This window comes from Balaenoptera musculus, chromosome X (assembly GCF_009873245.2).
Source record: "Balaenoptera musculus isolate JJ_BM4_2016_0621 chromosome X, mBalMus1.pri.v3, whole genome shotgun sequence".
In the NCBI taxonomy this organism is placed as follows: domain Eukaryota; kingdom Metazoa; phylum Chordata; class Mammalia; order Artiodactyla; family Balaenopteridae; genus Balaenoptera; species Balaenoptera musculus.
The window spans coordinates 16,143,580-16,158,154 of record NC_045806.1 but is presented as its reverse complement, the minus strand read 5'-3'; the positions used below and the strand labels follow the sequence as shown (position 1 = coordinate 16,158,154).

Below are 14,575 nucleotides of genomic sequence, written 5' to 3'. Positions count from 1 at the left end.
CTGCTTCATAGGTGGTGATGGATAGTCTATCTGGAGGCTCATAATGTCTGGCTATCTTTCTTTTTGAACATTAGCAGCCACTGATGATTATCACCCAGATCTATGCACTCATTAGGGCTTGCAAAATGGTACCAAAACAGGGAATTTTTTTTTTAAAAAGAGTGAAATGGGCTCCCATGTAACAGATCAATAGTGAAAAAAAAATGCTGAGTAAATTAGGTTTTTAAAAAACAAAACATCCAAGGGTTTGCAATAATTGTGCGGGCAGGATCTTATGTTAGGGATGGAAAGGAATTGAGAGCTCATCTAGCCTGGTGTCAGATGAGAACACTAAAGCCCAGTGAGATGAAGTCCTGGGTGTGGCCTCGCTTCTGAGTGATGAAGCCACCATTACCTGCAGGCCTTCCTGCATATAATTTGCACATACTTTGGTATTGCTCCCATTATGGCTTGTAGTTTACCCTTTCACGGAGCATCTGACAAATTTCAAATCTGAGTACAGTTTAACTTATTTCTTCTTATGATCACAGATTATGATGAATTAATTACCTTTTCAGTTATAATTTTGCACATGCGAGTATTGACTAAATGATGTGAAATAGAACTAATTACAAATTATATTGATATTATTGCATTAAATTATAATCAGAAAATATCTTGATCTGTAAGATTTATTTGGATGTAGAGGCAAAGAAATCCAGATGTGACTACTGTCTGGTTTCAATTTCATACATACTTTGCTTCACATTTAAGATATAAATGTGACTTTCCTGTTTCTAACATCTTTTTGATATTATTTAATTTCTTAGATTATAAAATAATTCTTATAAAACTAAGAAGTATTCCTGGTTTTTTTTTTAAAGAAAAATATCATTTAGCTACAGAAACATTTTAAGCTATTTCCCATAGTTTTCAGAGGGAGAAAGTTTGCATTTTCTTTCTATAACCATTAATAACCATGATATTTAAGTTTGAATTGACTTTCTTATTTTCCTAATTCCTTATGTTTGAATTTTAGGTTCAGATACTTTAGTGACTTGTCAAGCGAAGGCAAAGATGGAGATGGCCTTTTAAAACTTAGGGCAAACCACTCCCATGATATAGAAATATTTTATTTCATTAGCTGTAAGAAATGGATTGCTTGTGCCCCTTGCCTATAAGAGCTAAAGCCAGGCTGGCACCACCCCCCCCCCACGCTTTGGTGTCTCTATACTTTTTAATATTAAATGTTATTTGTTTTGTGTATGAGGTTCTGTTGGCAGTGAAGAGCAATTAGCAAATTGATGAAATAGAGTTTCAGGCAAAATTAGATGCTAGCGTAAGCATATGATTTTGTGTTGAAATTTTAAAATGCTTCCCTTTTACAGTGTTTGCTGCCTTCAAGTACTAATATTTAATAGTGACAGTAGAATATTCCTTCCTCCCCCAAAATAAACAGCACTCATATTCATGGACTTTCCAATTGCCCATCTCTTGTTCTCTAGATGGAACGTGTGTGTCCTCACTCATCCCCATCCCAGGTTCCATTTCCAGTCCTCTTGCTGCCAGTGGACGGGGTGGGGGGTGGGTATTTTGCAGAAATGCTTGGCCATTCAGAGATAGCAGGGCCATGTCTACCTCAGTGATTCTCAGACTTGGTCCTGGGGAAGAAGAAAGGGAGGTTCTCTTGTACTTGGAGGAACTTTCTTGAAATACTGATTTCTTTTTCTTACTTTTTTCTGACACCAGAAGGACTGCTGCCATTCACTTCTGGGGGGCCTGGCTCGCAAAACAGCTGTATTTCTTGGGAGTAATGTTACCTTAGTGATTGAAGTTAAGCAGAATAAAAATTCACCCAAATAAAAACTAGCCACTGTTACTTGTTCCACTTTGTCATCAAAGTCCTCAAGAGCTACAAGTCTAAGGAGAACATTTGAAACACTTGTTTCTTTGGATTATCCTTATGTAGCCAGTGATTTGAATATCTAAGTTTTTGCTTTAATTGGACAGAGCACATCTGTCAAAAAGGGCAGATTTCAAAGCAGTGGTGTACCACCATGTCTGTAGGACACAGAAATTGGCAATACCTGATTCCATTTAATTTGTTGATCTGATCATTTACAATCCCTTTCATGTTATTAGGAGTGACATGGCCCAGAAGTTGACATGATGGTCCCTAATGGAATTTCCCATTTTCCTGAAGAATGTTTCTAAAAAGTGAGACAAGTTGCTCTCTCTCACTCAGTTCCACTCTCTGTCTCTCTGTAAATGTAGCCTACCTTTTCATCCCTCAGACTTATTATGAGGGAGCTATGTAACTGGCCTCCAGTTCGATATTTAGCTCACAGCCATAATAGGACCAATTTCTTGGATAACTTAGAGTAATGCATATATTAATTGAGCTTGTCTTTATCAAACCATTTTACCTGCTGATGGTACTCTCTGTAGGGTGTGTGTGTGTGTGTGTGTGTGTGTGTGTGTGCACCCTCAAACTGGGGCAGAGTGTGTGTAGTCTATGTACTTACTCATGGTTCCAGAGAGATTTGGGCTTTAGCCATGTGTCCAGTCTTATGCTATTGATAACCTCTACTTGTAACAACAAAAAAGAAGATAATTTGCATTTGACACTGGGTGAGTCCTATGTCCTCATGCTTAAGTACAGTCTCATGACTGATATGGCAAAACCTCAATTAAGATGTTTCAGGAAATAGGGTTTTCTGATGTCTTTGGTGCTAAGCAGAAAACCCCTTACATTGACATGGAAGCCACGATTGGTTTCAAACGTCATTGGTAAAAACCCCCCTCTAGAATACTTGTACATTTTCTTGCTTAAAGATACTAAGAATGAAAAATCTTTTAAAAGGGATTTTGTGCCTTGTTTAGACTCTTGGGGTCATGAATATCAGTTTGTATCATACTGGGCTCTAAGGGTAGAAGATAAAGAATAATGGACCAAAATCTATATTATGTTCGGGTCACACTCTCCAAGGAGAAGAATGAGTTAACTAAGGAATCCGATTGATTGGATTTCCTCTGGTTGAGGTTTTCCTACTCTTGAGGTATAATATTGAAGTGGCTTCCAGGTTTAAATTGGGCATAATCCACATGCCAGGCATTTGCAGAGGTGAGCCCTAATTCCGGCGCTCATTGCCATCATGCTTGCATGGGGACTTTGGGCTCATTCTGTAACATTCTTAAATTCTGCCTAATGGTTTCTAATTAATTTTGTGGATGAAGCTCTTACAGTGGATTCATTGAAGACAAGTTCAGTTAAAGACTCTCCCTCTTCCTTCTTTTGCCATCATTTGCTCCCCCTCCCTCTCTCTTGTTTTTCTCTCCCCTTCTCTTCTCTCATTCACTGTCAGGAAAGACTACCTTTGAAGGGACAATTCTGTACCGAGCTGCACCGGGAAAGACGGAGGGCCACAGACGCTATTACAGTGAGTGACCTTAACAGGAGGAGGCAATTGTAAAGATAAGATCTGGGTTCTTGTGTTTTTTGATGCAGCTGCACTTTCCTGAGCTGCTCATGCTTCTGCCAAGTGTCTGTGTGAATTTCTGATCCAAGGACATGGACTTATTTGCCTGAGATAAGTGCCGTCTCCTTGGTGTGTGCTGCAGGAGCATTCCCATCACCAGCCCCTGGCGCTGTCTTGTTTGCTTTGTGCCTCTGTCATGTGTGTGACATGCGTGCATGAACCATGCGTGCAGAGAAGGGATCAGTAACATTGGTCATGGCATATGTGTTTGTACCAGTATCTCTGGGCCTCTGGGGTGGTGTAAGATGGCTTCCTGTGGAGATGTCAACCTCTCGTGGTTATTGCTTTTACTGAGTGGGTCATTGGAAACCAATAAGTCATTTCCTCATTGCGGGGTTCAAAGAAGTAAGATTTTGGTAAGAAAAGTCCGTGCCAGAAATGGTATTTTGCTTTGCTCATTCAGCCAATCACCACACGGCAGACTTCTTTTGGCAGGACCAGTGTGTAGCCTTTTGTGCTGTGAAAGAAAGCTGCCAAAAGTTGAGGGGAAGGAGATGAATGAGGTTAATGAATGAATCTCGTGAAGTTCTTAGAACAGTCCTGCCACACAGTAAGCACTACACGTGTGAGTGTAAACTTGAAAATAAACAAAAATGGCTCACGGGCTGGAATATTAAGGAAATTATTGGCAATGACTTCTGTGTAATTTGGCCAGTTATATGAGTGGCCAAAGCAAACTTGAGGAAGCTTTGTTCTTTTTTCACTGCGAAGGAAAAGCATCCACCTTAGTGTGCATGTACACATATGCGTACATAGAGACGTATACACAGTGATGAAAGAGAAGCTTCACGCGTGAACACCAGAGCCACACTTCTCAAACTGTCTGCAGTGAAGTGTATTTTTATTTCCATTCCCCTGCGGACAGACACCGGGTACTGCTGGCTTGCCTTCACTGTGCATGCGCTGCACCACCCGCCCCTCCCAGCAGGAGCCGGCAGACCGACGTTGGTCTGTGCCCTGTTCACCCAGACGCGTCTGTTGGCCGCACTTCTAGAAGTAGCACCAGCACACACTGCTATAAGCATTTCCAAACACGGACACTTTCTGTGCTTGTCTCTCTGTGTACCAGGAACGAGCCCTTCATGATCTTGGCTCCAGTCCACAGACCTCACTTTGGGTTGCACTGCCCTCGAGTGTCACCTGGCATTACGAGTATGACACAGGGATAGTTTACATAATAGTGTGTGTTATGAGCACCAGTGGCTAAAAGATGCAGCACCAAAAATGAAAAGCCACCTTTCTTTTCCTCCGAAGGGAAGGAACTAGATTTTGAGTTATTTCGTCAACCCAGATATTCAGACATTTAATTTCATAGTACTTAAAAGTGATAGAAGCAAGCTACCAGAATATCCAGAAGAAAAATCTGCCATGTGTTTCCTTCCCAGCCCATGCTTGTGTGGTTGAATGACCGTGCAACCTTTCCCTGTGTAACATAAAGAGTATTTCTCACAGTGATTAATATGATATTATTAAGATGAGCCCGGAAGGTGGCAAATCCCTAAAACCAGAAGCTCAGTGAAATCAGGTTGGCAGTGGTTGAAAATATTGTGTTTCTAGCTAATGAGGTATGATAAAAGAATCCTTCAAATTCTTCTCTTTGAAGAGCTAAAACAGACTTGCCCGAATCCATTTGCCCTGCTGCCTTCTGCTGGTGGCGCTGGTGGTGGCGGCGGCAGGGAAGGGGAGCAGGGATGTTTTCTGTTCACTAACCATTTCTTTATTCCACTCTCAAATGCTTCTTTCCAAACCAGAAAAGAATATACAAGCCATTTATCACACAGAAAGAATCCATACGGCAAAATGAGAACATGTTAAAGGGGAAATGACACAATATTTAGACTCCAAAATTATATCTCCAGCAGGGGTATTTCCAAAAACAATGAACAGATAAACACACGAATGGATAGCTAATCCAGGGAGGTTCTCCATGTTTGCACACTCGCATCCAGCCCTGTAAATTGGAGCCGACCCCCTTGCTGTGGGCTGTTCCTCATTGTTCTGCCCTCTGTTCTTGCTCATAAATGCTGTTCTTTAGTTAATTAAAATGTACACCAGGGATCTTCCTCCCCGCCCCCTCCTTCTTGGCTTACAAATACCATTTTATTGAAAACAGCAGCAACAAGAAACACAGCCATTGTTTAAAGGATTTGATTTTGGAACTTGTTAGCAATTTATAATGACCTTTCTATATTTTTCTGTTTTCATTTAACAGTTTCTTCCTGCACTGAGACTTCTTTATTTGAATGATTTCAACATTTTGTGACATTTTATGTGAGCAATTATTTGGTGTATCATTCTTATGTACTAAGAGGCCACCTTACGTGCAGGAAGATAATGCACAGTGTGGCTAATAGAGAACAAAATTTGATGGTATACTTTCATCCCAAGGGCATCATTGTCATCAGGAGACATATAGTAAATGTTCAGGAGCTATTCTACACATCTAGAGGCTTTTAGAGACAGGCTTAATGGAACTTTCCATAAGATATCCTTTTAATCCTGCCCTTTGATGGCATGACTAATGTACTGGCCATCAAAGTAAGAACATACACCCAGAAATTAACTAGAAACAAATAGGCTCTTCCTTTTAGGAACATGACTGTGGGCAGAGCCTGGGGAAAAAAAGAATCTGGGGAGGTAAGTGTCCATGTTGTCTTGCTGATATCTATTTGATGACTTCCAACACATGCCACCGGAGGTCAAAGGAAAGGTGTCACATCCCCAGTGTTCTTCTTTGGAAAGGAGTTCAGCTCTGGGGAGACGTTGGTGTCAGAGGAGGGAGGAAGAACTGTAGGCTTGGGGGATTCTGGCCTCCCGGAGGGCAGCTTCCTTTCCCTCTTTAACAAATACAATCATCTTGCCAGTGAAAGTGTTTCAATGTCAAGTTTGGTTTAATGCTTTCCTCGAGAAACATGTCTGCGTGCATTTATTCCTTGTGAAGCCATCCAAAGAGATTTAATTCTTTGGCAGTCATAATTTTGTGTGGTTTCTTTAATTGCTAATTTGTTTAAATGGCTTTTAACTTTACAGTTTCCCTTTAGGAAATGTTACTTTCATTGCTAATTGCTAACTGACATGAGTCATAGAAATGGGAGGTACAGTATGTGGTACTGACTAGGTGGGGAGGCGAGGAGGGGGCGGGAAGAGTTGTTATTGCACAGACTGCAGCAAAACAAATTTGGCTGAGAACCAGGCTCTGGCTGAAAAGAGGTGAAATGTCACATTTACGAAGAGATCTGCTTTGAAATTAGATTTTCTGAAAAGTTTTGATTCACTTCTTAATATTAAAAGCTGGGCACAGAGGGTGGGAGGGAGACGCAAGAGGGAGGAGATATGGGGATATATGTATATGTATAGCTAATTCACTTTGTTATACAGCAGAAACTAACACACCATTGTAAAGCAATTATACTCCAATAAAGATGTTAAAAAAAAAAGCTGGGGGTGGGGAGATGGAACAAAACTCAGAGCCGCCCCCATGCAACATATTCACGTGCTAAATGAAAAACCGCAGTGCAAGTTATCCCATACCCAGTGACACTTTTAGCAGTGGTTCCTGGCTGGCTATGAAGTGCTTCACGGCTATGGCTGATTTCTGAGCTCTTTCTTTCCCCATCCCCGCTCTTGACAGGTTTAAGGGAAACCACAGGCTCCGAGAGTGATGGGGGTGACTCGAGCAGTACCAAATCCGAGGGTGCCAACGGGACAGTCGCAACGGCCGCAATCCAGCCGAAGAAAGTTAAGGGAGTGGGCTTTGGAGATATTTTCAAAGACAAGCCAATAAAGCTAAGACCAAGGTCGATTGAAGTAGAAAATGACTTTCTGCCTGTGGAAAAGGTATGTTCGACAGTTTCTGTTTTATTTCAACGTAATGTGGTGTATCCAAAAAGTACCTTGTAGGGCTTGGTGTCTACGACTTCCTATGCCTCTTCTGAGGTTTCATTGTCCTCGTGTGCAGCTCTCCTTCTGTATAGGAACAGCTTTCCTCGAAAGGCTCATGCTCTAGTTTGCTGTTGCTTTTCTTACTGATCTCCTCTCTATGGAATGTTTCTCAGGATGACTTTTCAAATAGACCGGCCCTTCTGTATTTCCTCCTCAGAAAAGCCACTCATGCCTGGACCCAGCTAAACACATAACCTTGGTACTTTTCAATCTCTCTTCTCTCCTGGTATGTTTCTCTTGTGATTTGTGCTTGGGCGTGTTGACTGGTTCTGCAGTAGAGAGAGGGGTTGTGCATTTTTTTTCTCAAGGTATTTGGTGGAAATGATTTCAGACTACTGAAAGGAAGTCTCCTGCGTGTGTGAGTGACGGAGATGGCCCTCGCTGTGAATCCCTGGGTTGTTACCATCAGGAAGCTGGCTGTTTTCTCCTGCCCCTGGTTCTGGGTTGGCGAGAAGCAGACAGCGTGTTGCTGCTGAGTACGCGGTTGCCACAGCAACACACCCAGAGCCATTGTGCTTGTGGCTGTCAGTGACGTCTACTGTGGTACACTTTTAAGCATCATAGCCTTGCTTAGGATTTGATAAATACTGTGGAATTTTCCAGATTGTAATAAGCTACACTCGTGCTGTGCTTAAAGAATGTTTGTTAATTTGATTTAGTGCTGAAATTTTTGCTTTGACGTTTGTGCCAGCAGGCTTCGGGGATGGGGCATGGGCAACATCTCTACTGCAGGTTTATCGACGGCTTTTAAATGTTTTTCATTTCTCTGTCAGATGAATTTTTAAAAGTTGCATCATCTTCTGCAGCTGTAGAACTTCCACCCACCTCCCTCCCGCCATCCACCAGCAACCTTGCCCAGTGTCATCATGCATTAGAAACAGAATCAGGAAAGGAAACTTTTTGGACACTTAATACCCTTAGAGATGAATAAGGCAGAAAGGGCAGATACTTAAAAAGGAAGGACTGTTTCATTTAAACTCTTGTTTTGTGGAAGCTTCTCTAGTCGATTTGCTATTTCTCAAGATCTGAAAACTATCTAGTTAGTGTCCCAGCTTGTAAGTTCATTTCTGCTTCACATGGTCACTTTCAGATTCCCATAAATATTTACAAAAGAGCAAGTTCCCATCTTGGAAAGGAACGATGAATACAGTTTTTCTTCATTTTGTTCAAGTGGTTGAAATGAACATGACCATTGACTCAGTCAGCAAACAGTTAATTCCTTTTGTTTGTTTTATGATTCTCAGTCTTATTCTTCTCTGTGTAAAAGGACATTGTGTGTGCATAACTTTCATTATTGATATTAATATTTGTCTTAACCGCTAATAATAAATTGGGTTGTTACTAATAGCAGTATCAGCGACAAATATAATACTCCCAAGTTTGTACCTCAGCACACTTCTCTGAGCTCCACAGCCACGTGTCCAACTGCCGTCTTGAACATCTCCACTCGGAGGTCCTAAATTCTTAGCAGCTTGTCCAGACCTGAACTCATCCTCGTCCCCTTCAGACCACTCTGCCCACAGCCTTCCCCATCTCAGGTGAAGGCAGTGCCACTCCCCCTCCCATCACTCAGAAGAAAAGTCCTGGGGTTGTCCCTGACACCCCTCTTTCTCTCACATCCCATGGCTGATCCATCAGGCGACCCCATCCGCGCAGCCTCCTAAGTGTGCCCGGCACCTGCCGTGGCTCATCACCTCTGCTCTCCCCCTGCTCTCGCCATCGCTGCGGTGGCCTCCTAAGTGGTCTTCTTGCTTCTTCCCTTCCTCCTACGGTCTAGCGTCAATATCAAAGCCAGGAGGGTGAGCCTTTGAAACCCGAAGTCAGGTCGTGCCACTCCTCCGCTCGCACACCTGTAGAGGCTCCCCTGTGAACCAAAGTGAAAATCCTCCCTGAGGCCCAGGAGCTGGGATGACCTGACTCCCATTGCCGCTTGGACCTCCTCCCTCACTGCTCTCTCCCTGCTTGCTCCATCCTGGCCCCCTCGCTCCTCCTCAAGCATGCCACGCACGCTCCCACTTGGGGGCCTTTGCCATGGTGGTGTCCTCTGCCTGGACACTCTGTTTCCACCTGCCCGCCGTGGCTGCCTGCCTCTCCTCCCTGACACCTGGTCATTCTGAAACCTGCCCCCTTGGCCCATCCTGCTTACTTGCACTGCGTTTTTTGTTTTCCCTAGCATGTGCCCCCTTCTAACATGTTTATTTTTTATTATGTTTATTCTTTGTTTTGTTCACTGATGTATGCTATGTGCTTAGAACAGTGTGTGGCATATAGTAGGTGCTCAGTAAGTGTTAGTTAAAGGAATAATATTCAAACTATATTAATATAGCACTTTAAAGATTACAGACATCTATAAAATGAGGGAACCGGGTGGGATAACAGTTATATAGTTGGAAATATAGTAGTTGTATGGTTCACTGCACCTCTGTGAAACAGAAGATTTATTGCATTGGTCTTAGAGACAAGAAATGTTAACTTCATCAGAGTAATATATATATGTACGGCGTGTGTATGCATCTTGATTCATGATTTGTTTGCAGAATGAAACCATGTGCTGGCAGCTCCCTTAACCTGCTTCTCATTGTGAAGCCTCTGGGGAAAACTTAAACTTCTCAGCCTGCTTTACTGGCTGCGGACAATTTTTATAGCATCTAAGAGGATTCAAAACTCTCTCCCCCCCCCTGTTGTTGGCGCCATGGATAGTTACATAGATTTATGGATCTATTATGTTATTGCACAACCTGGCATGGGAGCTGATGAGTGTGATAATGTGTTACTTGTGTACGACCTGGTTCTCATAGCTTCTGAGATGGTTTTGTGTCTAAGATTTATGTTTAAGGAAGGAAGTTTCCTATGAGAGTTGAGCTCGCTGTTTCGATTTTGCAGAAGCACAAACTGGATCTCATGTGGCAGCATCTGTGTTAGGTGAAGCCCAAGCAGGTCTTCCACTCAGGCTGGGGCAGTTGACCTGTTGACATGACTGGTTTGATAACTCGCATGAGGGGAAAAAGGTCTATGATAATTATTAACAGCTGCAAGCATCCTAGTATACTTTCCGTTCAAGTTTGCGAAGTTTTGAGATCCACTTTTCTGAGTCAGTTGAAAATGTTGTGCTTATTTTACCTGTGCTTTAATCCATATCACCCTACCCAGAGTGGTTGAATGCTGATGATTATACACCAGGAGAGATACTGGTGTATCTGTAACAGTCCCCCGACCAACAAGGAAATAATTAGTATTCTTGCTTCTCTTACTGAGCTATAAGGAAGGACCCCATTTATGAGTCTTTTTAATACTACCAACCTGATATGCCTGTGAATGATGTGTTTAATGTACCATTTAACTGAAATATTTATAGGTGAAATGATTTAATGTCTGGGATTTTGCTTCCAGTAATTTGGAAGATGGAAGAGTGGGTGGGGCACAGAGGAAACCAGATTGGTCATGAGTTGATAATTGTTGAAACTAGGTGGTGCATACATGGGGATTCCGTACACTGTACTCTATTTTTGTATATGTTGGAAATTTCCCTTGATAAAGGTTAAAGAAAAAAGAAAAGAACCTTGGGGAAAAATGTACCATTTAAACTAAGCCCAGAGGTACGTATGTGTTATATCAAAACAGTGGAAAATACGTTGTGGCTAAAGATGAACCAAGTTAAATATCATAAGATTAGAAGGGCATGGTACCATTGTCCTAGCTGATTGACCTTGACAAAGTCACTTAGCCTCAATTGAACCATCTGTAAAATGGGAGTACTCTTTATGCCTATCCTACCTCATAGGACTTTTAAAAAATGCTACATAGCTGAAAATACTTGGAAATTGTAAATGTAACTCATTTCAGCTAGTATTTGTTCAGTACTCACTATATGCTCCGCACTGAGGATACAGTGGTAAACAAGACCAGGTCACTGCCCCTCAGGGAGCTGCAGAAAAGTAAACAAGCAATAATAATACAGTGTGGGGAATGCCGTGAACAGGCTGAGAACACAGTACTGTGCCATAGGAGCCCTTGGGCATGGCAGGAAGTAGCGAGTTGTTAGGGAGGCTGGAGAGTGTATATTCATGTGTGTGTACCTACTTCCTACAGGAAGTGGTGTTTAGACCTGTAGGAAGTGATGTTTTTAGACCTACAGGAAGTGATGTTTAGGCTGAGAACCATGGGTCCAGTACACATTCATCAAGCAAAGGAGCATAGAGTTGTCAAGGTGGGAAGAGCAACATGTATAAATGCCTCGAAGGGAAAAGGAAGTAGCACAGAGTATGTGTCGAGGCTCCAGCAGGAAGTGGGGAAAGATGAGAATGGAGAAGAAAGCAGGGCCCACATCAGGAAGAACCTGGTGAGACTTGTTAAGGAGTTTGGACTTGACTTTGAGGGCAATGGGGAGCCATGAATGGGGAGCAATTCTCAGCAAGAGAGTGACATGATCACATAGGTGGTTTAGAGAAAGTATTCCAAGCTTCAGTGGGAGGAGTGGATTACAGAATACAGGATAACTAGAATTCAGGGGAGAGGTTAACAGAAACTTGTATTGGCTCTACCAGTAAATCCCCCTCCTCAATGTAGATTCTAAACCAGTTAATGAGTCAGTAGATGGAGAATCAAAATATTATTTTTGTTCACTTTTTCAGTATGGATATCCAATTGACTCAGCACTGTTTATCAAAAGGATCATCCTTTCTGCAGATCACCTGTTTATCAGAAAGGTCACCTTTGTCATAATTTAAGTGGCTGTGTATGTGCGGGTCCATTTCCAGACTCTCTGTTCTGTTGGTTTGTTTGTCCTTGTGGTCATTCTGTACTACCTTAATTACTGTAGCTTTGTAGTCGGTCTTGACATCTGGTAGTGTAAGTCCACGATCTTTATTCCTCTTCTTCAAGATTTCCTGCGTTGTTGTATTTTCATATAAATTTTAGAATCAGCTTGTCAATCTCCACCTCCCTCCGCAAAGAAACCTCCTGGATTTCGAATGGGAGTACGTTAACTATAGATACTTTTGGGGGAGAATTGACACCTTTCCGATCTATGAGCATGGTATATCTATTTATGTAAGTCTTATTTTACTTTGTAAAAATTTCTCAAGTTACATATTTATGATTTGTACATCTTTCTCTACCTATGTTATATTACAGTGTTGTTACTGATGAAGGCAAAGTTGGAGGATATAGATTAGTGTGAGAGCCAAATGGGCCTAGCAGTTGATCTCCAGAATTAGACAGACTCACCCACCCAGTCTCAGCAATGCTGGACTCGGGCAGACCCATGTGAGGTAGAAGGGCCAGCTCCTTGAGGAACAGCAGAGAAGGCCAACTTCCAAGAGGAGGAAAGAGAAGAGCTGAGCTAAGCATGCCCAGTTTATTTTTCCTAAATTCAAGTATCAGAGAAGTCATTTCACTCTCCCAGGAGAAAGTGAATAGGGAGATAGAGAGTTCCAAGAGTGTTCAATTCTGCCCGGAGGCCAAGTGTGTCCAGAGAGTGTCCATTTGGTCTCCCTCTCACATGGAAGGAAACATCAAGATAAGACCAACAGCTTTTCTAACATCTTTGAATTATTATCATAAATGTTTGGGGGAAATATTTTGGAGATAGAATCAAGAAGTTTGATAGTATGTGGGAGATAAAGGAGAGGAAAGACTTGAAGAGGATGCCTTGGGCAACTGGCTTCAGCAGCTGGGTGGATGGCAGTATCATCCCCTGATAAGAGAGCACTGGAGGAGAAAGATATCTGGGGAGGAAGGTCATGGGTTCAGTCTTAGACTAGCTGGATTTTGAGGTCCTTGTGGAACCATCAGGTGGAGGCATCCAGCAAGCAGTTGGATAAATAAGTCTGGTGATGGGGAGGGAACTGTAGATGTAGGTTTTGGAGTCATCCGCCTAGAGATTGGGTTGGGAGACTGTAAGAAGGCAACCCAGACAGGACCTTATTCTCATGAATATGGCTTATACCTTGTCTCCCAGTGGTGGACCTGAGAGAGAACTTCCTCATCAGGCTGCTTCCCTGCAATCCCAGCCTGGCCTCACCCTTTTTCTGAACTCCTTCCCTTTTCGTGAGCCACTCAGATGATCACTCCTGGCCAAATACTCCAGGAAAGGAGTGTCAGGTATTACACATGGGTGGGTAAATTCCAGATGCTCAGGTGAGTCCCAGGACCTACCTAAGCTGATATGTCTTTATGTAGAATAATCCTGGCTTTCGGGTGCGAGCTTATTCCATGCTTAAGTGCCCTAGGCACAGCTAGTCTTGGCCCCCTTAATTATTGAGAAAAGCAGTCTTTTTGGCCTGGGCTCTTCAAACAGCCAGATTGGAAAAGGTATTTTTCCAGGTTGGTTGTTTACACTATTGGAGTCCCTACAAAGAAATCCTTCAAGAAGTTCCATGGTCTTCCTGTCTTAGTTGATTTCCATTAGTGACTTCTGATCTCTGTCTCTTGAAATGATTCTGTTTTCTTTCTCTGTTTTCTACTATGTTCCACAACTAGACATTGTGTTTGTGACAGTCGCTTTTTCAGCTCTCATCATCTTGAATCTCATTTATAGAATCACAGTCATCCAAATTAATGCCTTTATAATATCAACATTGTAGCTTTTACTTGTAACAGAGAATTAGAATTAAAATCATATATAAATGAGCTACTAATCAATTTTTTTAATCAGCCAAATTGCAGCCAGAGAAATTCTGATATCTTCATATGTACCTCAGGCAGTCTTTTTATCCATACTAGTAAAAATTCGTCAAGCTGTATACTGATGTAAAATTAAAACATGTAAACATTGAAAGTTATGATCTTAGTTCCTTAAAAATGAGAGATTTATGTCTCTAATCCTTTGAAGACTAGAAATAAGCTCTGGGGAATCCCAGAAGCTAATGCTACATACTTTGACTAATGAAACACAACTGGGTCGAACCTTGGCGTGATTATCTGAGACCCATAGTATTGGATGTCTCTCATAGTGGTTGAAAGATAAGATTTTGTGACATCTCTTGAGCAGTTGAAAGACCCCTGATTTTTAAAGAGCAGGTGGTGTTGAGATGCCCACTGGTCGCCTGGGCTGAATGAAGTGTCTGGGATTTTCAGACTTGGGTTTATGTGTTATCTTTCCTTATCTAGGAAAA

The 14,575-nt window shown here is 42.1% G+C and overlaps 1 protein-coding gene across 3 annotated transcripts in view; it reads left to right on the top strand.

Moving 5' to 3' along the window:
* The window catches only part of SH3KBP1 (SH3 domain containing kinase binding protein 1), a 340,352-nt gene that overhangs the window by 193,783 nt on the left and 131,994 nt on the right, over window positions 1–14,575 (top strand). For all 3 annotated transcript variants that reach the window (XM_036840453.1, XM_036840455.1, XM_036840454.1), the window contains one exon: window positions 7,150–7,355. In XM_036840453.1, the coding sequence (XP_036696348.1) occupies window positions 7,150–7,355 (206 nt within the window). The remainder of the gene's footprint in view (window positions 1–7,149; window positions 7,356–14,575) is intronic.